At 38.1% G+C, this 16,437-nt stretch overlaps 2 protein-coding genes across 2 annotated transcripts; both read right to left on the bottom strand.

The window, feature by feature from the left end:
* Nucleotides 1-2,779: 2,779 nt before the first annotated feature.
* On the bottom strand, nt 2,780-6,933 carry LOC114567105 (uncharacterized). The gene is made up of 6 exons (XM_028596019.1): nt 6,826-6,933; nt 5,892-5,996; nt 5,744-5,783; nt 5,440-5,564; nt 4,900-4,955; nt 2,780-4,106 (listed from the first exon to the last, which is right to left on the bottom strand). The coding sequence occupies exons 1-6, from the start codon at nt 6,830-6,832 to the stop codon at nt 3,600-3,602; spliced, it is 840 nt and encodes a 279-aa protein (XP_028451820.1). The 5' UTR covers nt 6,833-6,933; the 3' UTR covers nt 2,780-3,599.
* A 721-nt stretch (nt 6,934-7,654) lies between these two features.
* Nucleotides 7,655-13,304, bottom strand: LOC114566826 (T-cell surface protein tactile). Its single transcript, XM_028595607.1, has 7 exons — nt 13,166-13,304; nt 12,590-12,928; nt 12,001-12,110; nt 11,739-11,895; nt 9,521-9,994; nt 8,821-8,920; nt 7,655-8,617 (listed from the first exon to the last, which is right to left on the bottom strand). The coding sequence occupies exons 1-7, from the start codon at nt 13,245-13,247 to the stop codon at nt 8,461-8,463; spliced, it is 1,419 nt and encodes a 472-aa protein (XP_028451408.1). The 5' UTR covers nt 13,248-13,304; the 3' UTR covers nt 7,655-8,460.
* Between the last annotated feature and the right edge of the window lie 3,133 nt (nt 13,305-16,437).

Below are 16,437 nucleotides of genomic sequence, written 5' to 3' on the forward strand. Positions count from 1 at the left end.
GGGGTGGCAGATCAGAAAACACACATGACTCAATGTTAGTGATGTTTGTGACATATCATTTATATGCTTCTTGTCTAGCTGAAGACTTTTTTCATGTAATTCACCCTTATTGGCTTCCCTCATTTCATGTAATCTTTCCACTGTGCGTAAAGTACACCACAATAATTATCATAATAATAATAATAATAAAAAATACACTATTTCTTCATGCCACTAAGAAATTGAATGCTTGTCGTATTTTACACATATGTGAAGATAATAAATTATAGATAATCATAATCTTAAATTTATTTAAAAATAATGTATTTGTTTGCTGTGCCCCACCAGCCCCTAATGACCAGTCGCCACTGTATGCTCCGCTGTATAGCTTATTGCTGCTCTGCATGTCTGCATGTGTCAAAAAAATGGTTATAATCAGGTGGTTGTGCAGATACATGTACCAAATAGTGGATGTTGTTGCTGCATTATGTGTTTTGCTGTTTTCTGTTACTCTGCATGTTTTGCCCATACTCTTGAGAATGGTTGCTGTTACTGTCTTTATTGCGTCTTGTTGGCTTCTGTCTGTAAATTTGAGCGATCACATTACTGGTTTCAAAACATCTCGCCAAAGGATTGCAGTTCAAAATTAGCCACCTGGCTAACGCTGGCACATTTACAGAAATGCTGATGCTATTATATGCATAATCCCAATTCATTGTCCTTATACAGTATAAATGAAGTTAAACTACAGGCCAGCCCAGTAGCAACTCATAACTAACTTTACAGTGCCACTATAGCTACAGTAGACCTAACATACAAACCACAAGCTAAGCTGCAGAAAGAGGGCGGCTGCCACTTTCTTGCCACAGCTTGCCTTGTGACCATGGCAACCACAACATCTGCACCATGGAAATGGTGGGATCCGACTTCCCTGAATTCTCACTAATGAACAAATATCAGGTCACAAGGACAGTCTTTTGGTGCTTTTCCATTACATGGTACCTACTCGCCTCACCTCGACTCTACTCGCCTTTTTTGGTTTTCCATTACGAAAAAAAGTACCTGGTACCTGCTAACAGGTACTTTTTTTAGTACCTCCTCAGTCGAGGTTCCAAGCGAGCTGAGGCGAGCCAAGAAGGTGACGTGAAACCCTGCAGGCTGCTGATTGGTCGGAAAGAAGCGTCACTGATCACTGCATTGCTAGCGAGAGATGGCATTTTTAAATAGTTTAGCCAGCGGTGTTTTTTTGCTGCCGGAGGCTCCACGCAGAGCTTTCTCCGTAGCATACAAGTAGCCTGATGGTTATACTGGTGCGCTGGTGTGTGCATGTGTGATGTGTGTGTGTCGAGTTGCCGTATGTGTGTGTGGGGAGCTAGTGAGCGAGGGAGAAGTGAGAGAGTGACGGCGATTATCTCCGCAGCGAGTAGCGACTCTAGAGTCATATATATGTGAGAGAAACAAAGCGAGTAGCGACTCTAGAGTCATATATATGTGACCACGGTGGGAAATCTGGAGCAGTAAACGTTAACTATCTCTTTGATATCATGTTGTTTACGGAGACGGAGAACCAGGAAATGCGTTGGGGATATGCGGGGATATGTCAATGGGAAAAGCAAGCTACTAAGCCACGCCCACGGCAGTCGCTATGACGACCAGCCACGCTGAGGCGATACTAAAATCTGCAATGGAAAACGGACGCACAGCGAGTCGAGGCGAGTAGAGTCTAGTAGAGTCGAGGCGAGGCGAGTAGGTACCATGTAATGGAAAAGCACCATTAGCAGTTAAGCAAAGTCTCCTGGAAAAAAGAATCAACAGTCTTTTTTTGGGGGGGAGCTAAAATGTATCTTTGGTGAGCTATTCTGATTGCATTGCATACACATTTAAAACCACGGATAGCACAATTATTTTTAAGAGTACTTTATGAAGAAAAAAACTTCATTATCAAACTACAGTTGAATGGTATTCCCTTTGCTGACCAGCCTTTATTGCCACAATATAACACATACATATTGTAGCTTGAGCACATAATGGTCTAGCTAAGTATAATAAAATCACATCTAGGCATGTAAGAGAAAACCAAGAGCATTTCTACACGTGGCTGCTTGCTGAATTCACTCCTGTTAATACTGGACATAAATCCCATCCTAATGCACTTTTTTAATTAAAGAGATCGGAGATTAGAACTCATTTTTTGCACAGAATAACAAAAACAACAACTGTGGATTTTGTCCTTCATCACTTCCATTGATAAAGCATTAGGAAGACAATCTAGTAGGACTGCCTGCCTTGTTGTTTGTGTGTCTTTTTATGTTTCTTTCCTGTATGTCTGTATTATAATTGAGGCCTAAAATGAATCCATAGGGGGAAGGAGTCCATGGTCAGCTACTGAAAAGCTGTCAATAAACAGTTAGTGTGCTGCAGACCTCCACTTTATTATTAATAATAATAATAATAATAATAATAATTGTTGGAGCCATTTAATTGGCAATCAGCGTGTGACGCTGGGGGTGGAAAAGTTTATTTAAATGTGGCCTAATTGCTTCAGCTGTGTTGCGCACAGCAAGGTCACAGTTTTTTTGACCATATACGTGTATGATAACGTGGTAAGATTAAAAGAAGAATTATTATTTTGTTTTATTATTTTGCTGTTTACTTAAAATAAATGGATTGCCATATCCAACTTTAAGTTTGAACTCTTGGACAAGTTATTCATTGGCAATTGTTTGTTTAAAAACACGCATCTACACCGATGCTACGTGTAAAATACAGACCAAACAAAGGAACAAATGTGCGCCAACAATAATAATAATAACTTTTATTTATATAGCGCCTTTCAGCTCACTCAGCAGATAGCAAGGCAGTGAATTATCCTTCCCCAAGAGGGAAGAAAGGGAAATAATCATTTAAGCAGAATCCGCATTAGCTCATAAATACAATAGATTAGAAAGCTAATGACCATTATCGTAACTTTGATGTGAAAAATCCTCTGTGTCTGACATTTACATAACAATATGCCCAAAGGGGAAATACAATGACATTACTAATATTATCCCACTATGCCTTTAATTTTTATCTTATTAATTTTATCGTCAGTCATAACATGACTCAAAAGCAGATTCCCATGCTCAGGCATGTACAGTTATTCAGGAAAGTGTTGAGCCTTGGCCAACGCCTACAGCATGGAAAACAAATGTAAGATTCATTTTTTCCCTTTACACCATTCTATGAGACACCTGTTGATGTATGATAATAGGTCACCAAAACAGTCAAAGATCTTCCATGGCCTGTGATGATTTGACGTTTTCCTTATCTGTTGCAACAAACTGAAAATTTCCATGTGGCCCTTGACCTCTAAATGTCACACACAGAGTTTCATTTTCTCAGCATATCCTCTATGCTTATTACATCCTCTGCACAGAAAAGCACACCTTTTTTTCCTCAGTTGCTCAATCTGGAGAGTCTTTGATGCATAGTTTGTTCGCATCAAAGAGGAAATTGCGCAAAGCTCGTTGATTATTGAAAGTGACATTTCATTCATGGACAGCGCTTTTATTTGCCTTTTCAGGTTGCTTATTCAGTTCGGAAAAGTTTGAAACAAGAGACTTAGTATGAGGTCTTGCCTAATCTTGTTGGTCACGCTCGTAGCTGAAGCTGCTGATGAAATGATCTGTGCCGTTCTGAATAGCCTCTACTTCTGAAAGCTGTGTGAATACACTCCCATTACTACTATCTTGACTATCTTTTCTTTCCTCAGTCTCTTGCACTCCTTTCCACTCTCCACTTCGCCCTTCTTCCCTCGTTCTTATTCCTTCCCAACCCCCATTCTTCCTCTCTGTGTATATGCCCTTTTCTCTTTCCATCTCCTCTGTCTCTTGGGCGATCTGTTGACTGTTCAGGTAGATGCTACTGTGTGAAACCATGGTGCTGGTGTCTCTGGAAGGAAGGTAAGCATCCATGTCTGCCTCCACCTCCAAGAAAGCATTTGTCGGGGGTGTGAGGTGGACCGGCAGCTCATCTTGAAGTTTGTTTCTTCCCTGAGCATGGCCTTGCTGATGGCGATTCTTCTTCAGGCGTTTCTTTGCTATCTTTAGATCCAACGAGGCATAATTCAGGTCAGGCTCTAGAGACTGGTTCCAAACAATAGAGACAACACGAGTTAATGCTGTTTTTTAGGCGTTTACATTGATGAAAAAAAAAGCTGCAGCACTTCACACCAGTTTAAATGACACATTCTAGATCTTGTGGTTATAGGTTCTCATGTATTTCTGTAAATGTAGTTTATTTTTAGAACATTTTGTTCTTAATTGGTCCACAGTTTCATTGACCACAATGTCTATGGTGTCAGCTGCCTTCCGTTCTGAAAGCAAATCTGTCAGCAAACTGAGCATGGGTTTAAACTGGTCTGCATGTGTATTTTTACACCAAATGTATTACCATATATTGCATATACCATACCACCAAATGCGTTACCATATATTTGGTTTCAGTGTGAATGTAACAAGGACTATAACTAGAATACCAACATTTGCAAATTATAGTCAAGCGATTAGGTTTAGAATATAATTATATTTTGTAAACAACTCACAAAGCCAATTTTGCTTGTTTACCTTTAGTGCATGTTATATCCAGTACTTTTCATCTTCCGTATTGGAGATGCAATGCTTTAGAGAAGTTTAACAGTTTCATTATTCTAGCATGCATTCCACACAAAAACACTAATGGCATAAATCAGTGAAAATTAATAACATCAAGCAGGTGAAAAATAAGCCATGCATGTTTAAGTTTTTTTACTTTTCACTCGGCGATAATGCTGACAGTCCCTACAAATGCTATCAAATGTATCACAAAATAATATGTACATTATACAGTACGTAACAACATCACAGGCCATAGTCTGAACATTACAGTCACAGCAATTACCTTCCTGTGATCTCTTGGGTACATGGTCATCGTCTCATAGCAAAGCTCTGCAGAATCTGAACAAGTAAAAGACAGGATTTGGTCATTTGTTTTACATTCTACTTACCACAGTAGGCGCACATGAATTGCATACATTTGAAAATAGAAGAGTCTAATCTAGACATTTAGAGGTTCTTCTACTGAATAAATGACAACAAACAACACATCTAAAATTTGGAAATCTAAGGGTATTTAAACAGTGGGTGAAAAGGAAATGCACTTTTATCTAAATGCATTTATTATGTATTATGCAAGTATATATATTTAACCTGCATGGAATAGATCCAAATGAACTTTCAGCTTAATGTTTCTAAAACTTGGCGTCATGGCATTTGCTAAAATATATAACTAAAGAAAAAGGAAACATAATATTATAATAATTGTTATAAATAAATTGGGTCGACATACATAATAATTTTGTGTATGCTAGCATTCCAAGAAAATGCAATGATTTCTTGTACTTAAAAAAAAAAAAGTTACAGAAAGCACGCCTGCGCTCACCTCTTCTGTCTGAGCTGATGTTGCCGTAGATTGGATTTTCCTGTTGCTCGTGATGATTGTGGGGACTTTCCTGCTGCTCATCATGATTGAGGTTATCAAAATAATGCCCTTCAACCTGTGACGGGCTTCAACAACAGGAATAATTTCCCAGTTTATTTCATTAATACGATGTCATTTGTAGATTACAAATAAAAATATATTGGAACACTCATTACTTATTAAAAATGAATATGTATTAAACTAAATAATGTGCTGACATGCACACATGTTTAAGCCTCATTAAAAAGATAAATAAAAAGCAAACCTTTCTCCAGAAATGTTTGTGAAGCAGCACTCTTTTGTGTCTGTATGAACAAAATATTTAGCAATTTATATAATGCCCTGTTGCTGAAGGGTTTAGAGTCAATGGCGACCACATTTAAAAAAGAAATTGACTTGACATGTAACCATACCTCTGCATAAAGTGGCTCTTTGTCTGATGCAGAAGATGACATTGAGACACAAAGAGATCAACAAGGCCAGAGATACCAGCCCCAGACCTATATATACAGGAGAGTCTAAAAGACAAACTCAAACAGTTAAACTTACAGTATTTCCCTGGGAATAAAAAAAAAGAGTATTCCAAGTCAACATTTTCATCAGCTATCAATAATACAATTTGGAATTTCCCACTGTACATCTCAATAACAAATAGAAAAGATTACACTTTTTTTCAAATGCATCATTGCTTTTGCGCTGGTGAAAAACAAAGATGTAGTCAAATACTTCAACAATACTGGACAATTCCAATCCCTGACCTTATAAGAATAAAAATAGAACAGAAAAAGTTAGCCATTAACAACTGGTATAGCAAATCTTAAATTATAAGTGTATACTACACGTGTATGTACTTTGTGCTACTGCATGGAATATCTTAAAATGTTTGCTTTTTTAATAAGCTAGAGGCTAAATAATTATTTAAAAAAAAAACACTGACAAATTATACACTATACAATCATTCTTCCTGCTGTAACATTTTACTGTAAATTCATCTTAATTTCTCTGTAAGCAACATAAATAATTTGGTTAGGTTTCGGAAATCAAGTGTGCTGCACATGGTACGATAACCGTACGTACTGTGACATAAAAAGGTTACGTGTAGATACTAAACTACAGTAAACGAAGCAATATATTATACATACTGTACAGTTATGGTTATCAACTCACTGTTTTGTTTCACCTTTTGTTCTGCCATGTTCTGTGACATACGCTTTAGAAATGATTTAGCTTTCCTGTTTTTGTGGTAAACGCAATATTTTGCAGGATGGGATACAACATTAACAGATATGTACGCTGTAGCAATATTAGAACCACGTTTGTACATTTAAATCTAATTTTAGAACCTACCTGTCATATTCCAGCCGTCTTGAACTTAACGTTTTGTCTGTCTGACACGATTGCTCTCTGGCTACAGGACATTACAGTGTTTAGTCAGTGAGGTGTGCTACGCTGAAGTCTATTTTTACTTTGCCTAAGTTACCTCTCTCGTCACAGTGCTTTGATAACAGGCTGCTCTTCAGTTACAAACAGGAAGCAATGTAACCTCATTCTGTGGCACCCAGTCTCGATCTCATTGTGAGGTACAGTACTATGTCGAATAGATCACCATATTAGTATGTAGTAAGACTACAATGGTTTATTAATATCTCTTAGCAACTATATTAGGATTTATAATTAAACAACACACAAACATACAAAGAAAATGTACATTTTCACTTAATTATTTGTCAGCTAAGAAATTTCAGAATAATTGGGAAATTTAAAAAATGTCAACCCCTATTGTAGCCTTAACTTACAGAAACCTGATTCTGAACTTAACTCTAAATCCAAGTCTTAACCCTAAAATAAATACACTTGTGGTGACCATCTGCTCAGTTCACTGAAAGCCAGAGTCCCCACAGTGCCATGAATAACAAGCAAACGTAGATTTGTTTTCAGTACAGTACAATAGAGCTTTTTAGGTATTACTGTATACCAGTTGTCTGTGTGCACGGGGGCTTGAGAGCATTGTATACCAAGAATGTATATCGTGCATACAGAGGGTACATTTTGGTTTTGCTGCTGTGGTCGGAAAATCAGAAGAAGAAAATAAACAGTTTTGAAAGGTTCTCAGTACAGCTACCGTAAATGCGTGTGAATGTGTGTTTAAAAAATAAATGATTACTGAGAGACCGAATTAAACAGGGTTCACTTTATTTGGTCTGCAAACGAAATGAAAACAATATTTATAAAACCAGTACATACTCAACAATAATAAAAACAATATAGTTAATATGTCCAACACCTCCTCCCTCTGTGTATATGATGGCACCCAGTGGTAGTTATATTTGTTAGCTATTTATCCCATGTGGTTTGTGGTACGCCCCAATCTCAAGTGGTAGCCTGTGGTTTGTGTGGACAACAGTGGTCTTTGATATAGAGCCGTCAGTCAATTTGCAGCATTAGCACTGAACAGTTACACAAGAGAAATACATTGGGCTTCTGTGCAAGAAATCCTAAATCACAGGCTTAACAGATGAAGCCATAATTACCTTAAAGGAAGTAAATCTGCCATATAGTTCCAACAGTTATGTTTCTAAGTATTGCGATGCTTATTTACTGCTGCGTAAGATACAATAGCTGGGACTTCATCAAAAAGTCACAGTGAATATATAATATTGCAAGAATGTAAATAACACAAGCACCTGCAGTGCAACAGCTCAAAGTCAGTTTAGAGACAAAATAAACCAGCTTTTATTTTCAAATGTTAGAAACTGTATGGTAAAATTTAATACATTTAAAAAATAAAAAAAAAAACCACCCCAGATATACACAGCCCACATTTGTACAATTGCCTGCAACTGTGTTGTAACTGCACTTTGATACTGTCTACATCTGCAAGTATTACCTTAATTCTGCATGTAACAAAGTTAGGATACAGCCTCCCACAGATCCCCACAATGACTGCATGCTGTCATTGTGCAATATATCAGGCACTATATATTAAGATATATACATATTAATTTGTTTCATATCTTTAAGTTCTGTCACTGAGTTACATCTTGAAGTGGGGAATTGTTGTGTTGAAATATCATGGTGTCTTGCAGCTGTATACCTTACTGGAGGAGGAGGGGGTTTGAATGGAGGCGGTAGATCCATCCTACAGAGAGAGAGAACACAAATATTTAAATATAGGTGGCATTGCTCGAAAATTGGCTGTATCCAAAAAGCTTGCAGATATATCAGAAAGATAATGTGCATCAATTGAAGTAAGACAGATATCAGGTCCAACAAGTGCATGACCCTGAATAGGTGCAAGCAGGTATAGAGGATAGCTGTATGGATAGAACCTGAGAGCTTTACCTGTCCTTTATAAGTTTTCTTCTGTAGAGAAAGCCAACCACAGCAATCAATGTAACGATGATTAACAGCAACAACAGATGTCTCCGTACACCAGCAGTATCTGAGAAGCAGATTCAGAGGGGAGGGGGGGGGAGTCATTTTGGAGGACAGCAACAGCTTAGTATGTGTTTCTAAGCTATTGATCAGCTTACTCTGGTGAAACCCAGCAGACTCCAACAAATATTGATAATAAATGTAAGGCTGCAAAACTGCAGATGATATTCATGTGTATTTTTTTTTTTTTAAGTAGGTCTTGCCTGTTGAACATTTAGCATTATTGTTTGTTGTCATGTGCTGCTTTTAAACTTCTTGTTTATTTACTTTACAGCACTGCTGCTGCTCACCTCACCTAAATAGCCGCAAACAAACCTAAGTGCACTGTTGGCAGATCACAGAGTAAATAATGTGCCCCACAAAACCCCAAAAGGCTATCTCAGGCAAACAAAGGGATGTTGGATGATTCTGGGTTTCAGACAAAGACTGGAAATGCATAATATAATGCATTGCTGAGCATATATTTTTTTCTTCCTAAAACTTCATTTTTACTCTACACAATGGTCACATATGCTATCCTTGAAATTGGATCATGGGAGGGAAAGGGAGCAAATCTAGTATCTGCCAACATTGAAGAATTAAATGTGAAATATTAAGTAACTATTACCTTCATTATCAATGGGCATCATTGTATTTACAGTCCCCAGAGTTGGGGTGGCACCAGGATTGCCTCCCATGGACGCATTCCTTGTGTCCTGTGTTGATCTGAACACTTTATTATCATAACTTAATGTTGTGTTCAGATTGCTGGCCACTGATCCTTCAGATGTGTTTAAATTGTGAGTCGGGTTTATCTCCTGGTCCGTGGAGTTGTTGAAGTGATAGGGATCAGTGTGTGTGGCAGGGGATGACGTGACACTGACATGTGTAGAATTTGTTAAAGACGTCATATGCTCTCCATCTGTGACATTTCTGGAGTTTGGATTATCATCGCCTACAGCTGTGCCCATACTTATGGTCCAAGTTGCATTACTGTCAGTGGTTGAAAGCCCAGTGGTCGGTGTTGTGGTAAAGCTGCTGTCTGCTGATTCAGTCAAACCCTCTGCAGTTGCATTAGACTGTGGTGACACTGTCACAACATCTGAAAGTAGCAACACAAGTTAGTCAACAATAGATATGCAGTCAGCGACAACTGTACTATTTTGATGTTGCCACTGCATCAAAAACATACTTTCTTGGACTCAACAGAACTCACATGTTAGAATAAAAATACCTGACATGGACAACTGCACATGGGTTAACAAACTGTAGCCTATCCATCACATGGGAATCTGTTCAGGTTAGTGGCATAGTTCGATGTGTTGGAAACTCCGCTTAATCACTTCCTTAGCAAGAGTTAAATGAGAAAATTGATGCCACTCATATCTGTATGGATACAATGTAGCCAGTTAGCTTAACTTAGCATAAATACTAGCATAAAGAGAGGAAAACAGCGAGCCTGGCTCTCGGCCAATGAGCACCTCCAAAGGTTATGTCTTGTTTGTTTTATCTAAGCAAACAGAAATGTAAAACCCACAAGTTGTGGTTTTACAGGGAGTTATGTGCTTCACTAGGTGCAGTAACTTCCTGGTTGCCTGACAACGGTTCCTGGCTAAGAAATAGTCCAGCATACACAACGCCCCTGTAAAATGGCGAGTTGTCAATGTTAGAATTTGGTTTTTGTACGCATTTCCATAAATAAACTATTCCTTTAACAAGCTTCACATTGTAAAGTTGAATGTAGAAAAATATAATACCCAATGCATGTTATACATCATTAAAATGTGGACCGGGTTGGCATATATGAGCACATAATCAATATGTAAAATAAGGCAAAGATCTCATTCAAGAGCCTGGACTGTGATGGATACAGATTACTAAAGCAAAGGTTTGGTCATGAATTCTAAATGCATAACTAATGAACACATTTAATCAGTTATGTGTCAGTTGTTTTCAACTATTTGTTTTCTACCCTGCATATTCCCATACAATCACCAGGACAAATTAATCTTATCTCACATCCCCCTATAAGACGCAACTGAGAGAAGCAATCCGATGTTGCAATGCAATGTGCTTTAAATCAACGCTGTATCCGTTTCAAGCAGCTTTTCTCAGTATTTTTTTCAAACGCTCATTTTGGTTGTACTTCTCCAATCTGTCCAACAGATTGTGCTCTTACCCATGTTACCATTCAGAGATGCTGTTGAGACTGCTGATTGATTTTGTTCTTGTGGTTTGACAGTAGATAGGAAAGAAAGAAAGAGCAGGAAGTGACTTCTGATGTCTGTGTGGCTTCTGTTAGGTATGCTTTAGTTACATACATTGAAATGCTTGTGAGAAACATGAATACAGTCTGGGATTATTTCCCTGCTTAAGCACACCCCAACAGCACTATACCAAGCTGTATACCCAGTGGAGGCAGACAACATGCTGTTTGGTTTTTTTATCATTTAAAACTGTGAATACTCTTTTAGTTAAGCTTGGTTCAGTATTGACCCTAATCCCACAGGGCAATTGATTTGCAGCAAATAATTGGGAGTTTCACTCTTAAAGTTTTGATGTTGTACCCAATTTATTCACAGTTGGTGTGGTCTCATAACATGGCTGGCAGCTTCAAATTCCTTTAAATATATTTCACTTTCCTTTCAGCTAATTAAAAATTAAAATTGAATGAGCTACAATATGATTACAAAAGCCAAGCATCAGCTCTCTGTTGCAATGCAGTTTTTTAAGTCATTCCGTCTCTTGGGCACTCTACTGGATTGTTAATCCGCCCTGAGGAAAAGCTGAAATTGAGTAAAACACAAAGAGAGAAATAGCGGCAAGAAAGAAATGGAAAGGCTTACCTGTCCTTAAGCTTGTGGTTGCTGTTAGCACTGTGATGATAAACTCTTGATGCAGACTTTTGTTTCCTGTGTTGACAGTCAGTGTATAAACCCCTGTGTGAGCCTCAGTCACACACCAGAGCTCCAGAGATGCATTCTCTGACACCAGTATCTTGTTCTAGGGCAAAACAAGATTATGTACCATACAAATACCTTTTTATATTGAGAAGATGTGTTTTGTATTGTAAGTTTTGAAATGGGGCGATTAACTGTTTCCTGTTACCTTGGTCCACTTGTACTGTGCATCAGGGAATGCTCTGCATTGAATGGTCAAATTTTTTCCAGTATAGACCTCAACAGTGTGATCCATATCACACATTATTTTAACATCATCTAATAGAGAGAAAAGGTGAGATTAATTTGGATTGACAACGAAAGAATGCTTATGTAAAACATCTGCTAAATACAGCAAATGACTACTATGAGCAAAGGATTACTGTCAGATGCAATACACATGAACAGCACATTGTCCTCTGCAGCCTCTATTTTGTTCCTAACACCCGTTCAGTTCGTTTACAGATGAAAAGAAGGTACAGGTGTATTGTGCCTGTGTCAATGGACGACTAAATGATTCATGAGGGGAAAAAAATAGGGCCAAACAGAGCCAAAGCTGTTTGATGTGTTCTTAAAATTATTAGATACATTTGCTCAGAAGTAAATAACTGCTGACTTTGGCAGAGGAGCGGCGCTCTGATGCAATCAGGAGTAACATGAAATATATGCATTGGAGAATAAGATAGAAACCTGTGAAGACTGCAGCGTCTGGTTGAGCAATGTAGGTATGGCTTTGCATGTACTAGCTTACGTCTTACCTTTGATCTCCAACTCGGTTTCTCTCCTGATGTTGCCCAGGGGAAAACTTGTGATGTCACAAATATAAAAACCACTGTCCCATTTTGTCACCTGGAAAAGGTGGAGATGGGAGCCCATCGACGTGTTCTCAATCTGCATGGTGACATTAGGCCAAAATTGATAGATTCCAAACTTTTCGCTGTACAGAACCAGCTTTGTTTCTTCATTTTTGTTCTTTCTCCATTCAATACTGACGATCTTGAGATCAGTACTGCCTTTTACAGTACAAGGTAAGGTAACGTTCTGGCCCACTACTGCCTCCATCTTTTCATAATGGAACACCTCAACATCCTGGAGCCCTGTCAAGCACATCAGATAGCATTGGAAGCAAAAGAAAAAGTGAGGAGACAACATCACCTACACTTTGAAATGGATATTACCGACAGCAGTCTGCTGGAATGTAGAAAGATACAATCATAGCATTATACTGTGGTAGCTTGTCACACCAGAAGCCAATACACATTTCAAACTCCTGCTGAATATCCCATATTTGGTGGTATATCATTTGAGTAACCACACATGTTGTCCAGGATTACCTTGTATAATAGAAGCAAGAAACAGGAGCGAGAAGGCTGTTCCCAGTGCACCTCCAGCCATGTTTGAGCTCCCCAAACTCATTACAATCAATCAGGCTGAATCCATCGAGGCATTTGCAAAGACAGAAAGAGTATACTGTCAACTGAGGTTAAAGAGTGGGGTAGAGAGTGTGAGACAGAGACCAGGAAGTCCTATCTTCACAGGAAGCTACACAGAGTTATTATGTGCTGGTGCTGCAGCTTTGCGGTGAAAACCTCTGGTGCAAAGCAGACACTTGCAGAAGACGTAAATCTCCACAGTGCTTATCACATTCATTCTTGGGACTCACTAACAAGATGCAGATAATTGACTCATACATCACTGATGAGCTAAATCATCCAGGAAGACAGATGCCGTTTTTGTCTTTATGAGCAAATGAATACACTACGTGTGCAGGCATGGCCCTTTCTTCAAATAAAGAAACACAAATAAAAAAAATCTTGCAGGTACTTCCAAACACAAGGCCCATGCTGTACATACATCTGTCATAGTTTTGTTTCTATCATGTGTATGTGTATATATTTTATTTAACTTCTGTTCTGTTGATGGTCAATTCATACTCAACAGACAATACAATCTAGAAATATCTAGGTGAGCCACTAAAGATTATGTGTCTGAAAATTGTGATTGATTGCTTTATATTATCTAGCCTTTAGATAGCCTTGTTTTGCCCGCTGTACTTAATGTCTCAGAGCAGAACTTAACTATAAAACTTGTATGACAAGTTTTATAGTTAAGTTCTGCTCTGGGATAAAGAGATAGAAGGAAATATTACAGGACTAATTGTTAATGTAAGTCTTACATTAATTTTACAACGAATTGACTCATGTGTCTGCATCTTAGAGAGAGAGAAAGATGGCCGAACTACATCCAATTAGCACTTCATCATAAGAATAAACTGGAAAAATCTTATCTGCTAAGAGAAAGATGATAATTAGGCAAATGTTTTCTGTAGAAATGTAGGCATATAAGATAAACCCTCGATATACACACTTGATGAATGAGTGGCAATATTTTCAAAGATTAGGCTAGCAATTATTCAGTATCTAATTTTGTTAGCCATTCAGAAAGAAAGCAATATTCACTGTTATTAATATAACAAAATGCTGCTATCCAAACACCTTTCATTCTCCGTCAAATGTTATGAGCTCTCCATTTCATTTATTATGAATACTCCTTAAAGCCCCTGCAATGCAGTTAGATGATTGATTACCTTACATTCATATTCTGTGTATGACCTTTATAATTTAAATTAGGGCTTAGAAGAGTGACTACTATCTGGAAGACTTCTATCAGTGTTTTATAAAAGTATAACAGGATCTTGCTGCAATGCTTCATTTGATAAGGGCATCATCACTCCACCAGGGAGCCGTGGGAAATCTCTTATTTGTATCTGTGTGACCTAAAGGGCTATGTGACCATTGTTGACACATATTCACACATTCTCCACTGCTCATTTTGCCACATTCACTGCTCAGTTTTGCTGTGAGCACAATGTTATCTCTGCGAACAAGTGTGATTTTTAGAGGCAGTGTATTATTGAAATCTGGGCATGTTTTACAGATTGTCTGACTACAAACCAGTCAGAGCCCTGAGAGACTACTTCAATGTACTGCTACTAAATATAATAAAGACTGTAACCTATACTACTTTTACATTCATTACAAAATATAATGAACAGGCTTTCAATCAATTTTTTAAATATCACATTGGAGTATTGATCATGGCACACAAGTAATGTGGATCTGAACTCTCATTACTTTAAAGGAAGCAAGAAGCATGGGACTTGACATTTTGTATTTGTATTTATTATAAGGATCCCCATTAGCTGACGCCTAGATGACCAGCTAGTCTTCCTGGGGTCCAAAACAACATTAAATCAGACAATATTAAAACATTTTATAACACATACAGAAAAGAAAAGAAACATAATAATATCTGCTTATAAAACTAAATAACAAGAAAGCAAACAAAACAAAAAAAGTTATATAGTATATTACATAGTTAACATCAATGTAGCTCACATAAACAAAGAAGGAAATTAATTTTTTTCTACCACACAATAAGATAAAATATAAAACCTCAAGATAAATAATTTAACTGAAGGTAAGAGTTGACTTTCTTTCTAAAATGTACCTTTCCTGTGATAAAAGTTATGTTATTTGGGATATTGTTCCACAAAGAACTTGCTCTGTAAATGAAAGGTTTTTTTCAGATAGTTTCATGATATATCGTATTTTAGGAACCTGTGTTTAATTTTCATGCTGGAGCTGAGCAGTGTCAGATCTGTGTAAAACAGGAGTGGAGTGGTGGATAACCTGGAACCATTTACAACAGCACACATGCTTTTTTTCTTTTAAAAACCCCAGATGGGTAAAATTCAATCTCACTTCATCCTTTTACCCTGTCTGCACTTGTCCCTCAAGCATTCCTACTGAAAAACAAATACTATGAGGAGTGGGCACATTTTCTGTTTTTGAAATAACAACATTACACAAAGTAACATTGTAACACCAAGACTAAAACTTTAAAGCCCAACTAGTGGGCCCTAGAGGGGACACCAGAGATCCCAATTTTATTGTGATAGTGCCAATGTTAAAATGTCTCTCCTGGTGTTGTAATATGGATCCTCTATTTCCCGATGATGACTCAATAGTTTGAAAATTCCTAGTCGCTATGGCAAAAAAAGTTTTGCTTTTAACCCTCACCCAACCTTTTGACTAGTGATGCTATGCAACATTTCAGGGAGGTTACCAAAATCATGTTCTGGGAACCATGGATATACGTACCTAGCCTCGTGAGACCGTCCTGATCTCGCGAGCTCCACTTTTCCACTCACAGATCAGTCTGGCATCTTGAGATCCGGGGACCTGAAATGGTGCCTTTTATTCCTAAATTCTCGTTACACAAACGGCAAATATCCTTTACCGACATGTTGCTCGCTTGCTGAGCTAACGAGCTATGCTTTGCCTGCAGCAGCAGGAGCGGGCTTGTGGTTGTATTTTCATACGCTTCGTGGATCTGATTGGTTGATTTGGCCCGTCTATTACCAACATAGGTGATAGACAGATGGTTCATCCAGTCAGCTAACCAGTATTTCCGCCCCTTCCCAAAAGTTCTCCAACAGAAAGTTTCCAGATGTGCCGAGCAAATGCGAAGCAATCCATCTGGCGGAGTCAGGTTAATACGTACCACAGTCGGTACATGTTGAGCTAGTCTCTTGGACCAATGC

The sequence above is a fragment of the Perca flavescens genome, chromosome 13, assembly GCF_004354835.1.
Source record: "Perca flavescens isolate YP-PL-M2 chromosome 13, PFLA_1.0, whole genome shotgun sequence".
In the NCBI taxonomy this organism is placed as follows: Eukaryota; Metazoa; Chordata; class Actinopteri; order Perciformes; family Percidae; genus Perca; species Perca flavescens.

Coding starts and splice junctions, on each gene's coding strand:
- LOC114566826 (XM_028595607.1), bottom strand. CDS start 13,247: ATGAGTTTGGGGAGCTCAAACATGGCTGGAGGTGCACTGGGAACAGCC. Junction 11,896..12,000: donor CACAGTACAAGTGGACCAAG/GTAACAGGAAAC, acceptor GTTTTGCCCTAG/AACAAGATACTGGTGTCAGA. Junction 8,921..9,520: donor GATGCCCATTGATAATGAAG/GTAATAGTTACT, acceptor TCTGCTTCTCAG/ATACTGCTGGTGTACGGAGA.
- LOC114567105 (XM_028596019.1), bottom strand. Junction 5,784..5,891: donor AAGAGCCACTTTATGCAGAG/GTATGGTTACAT, acceptor TTGTTCATACAG/ACACAAAAGAGTGCTGCTTC. Junction 4,956..5,439: donor CATCAGCTCAGACAGAAGAG/GTGAGCGCAGGC, acceptor TTACTTGTTCAG/ATTCTGCAGAGCTTTGCTAT.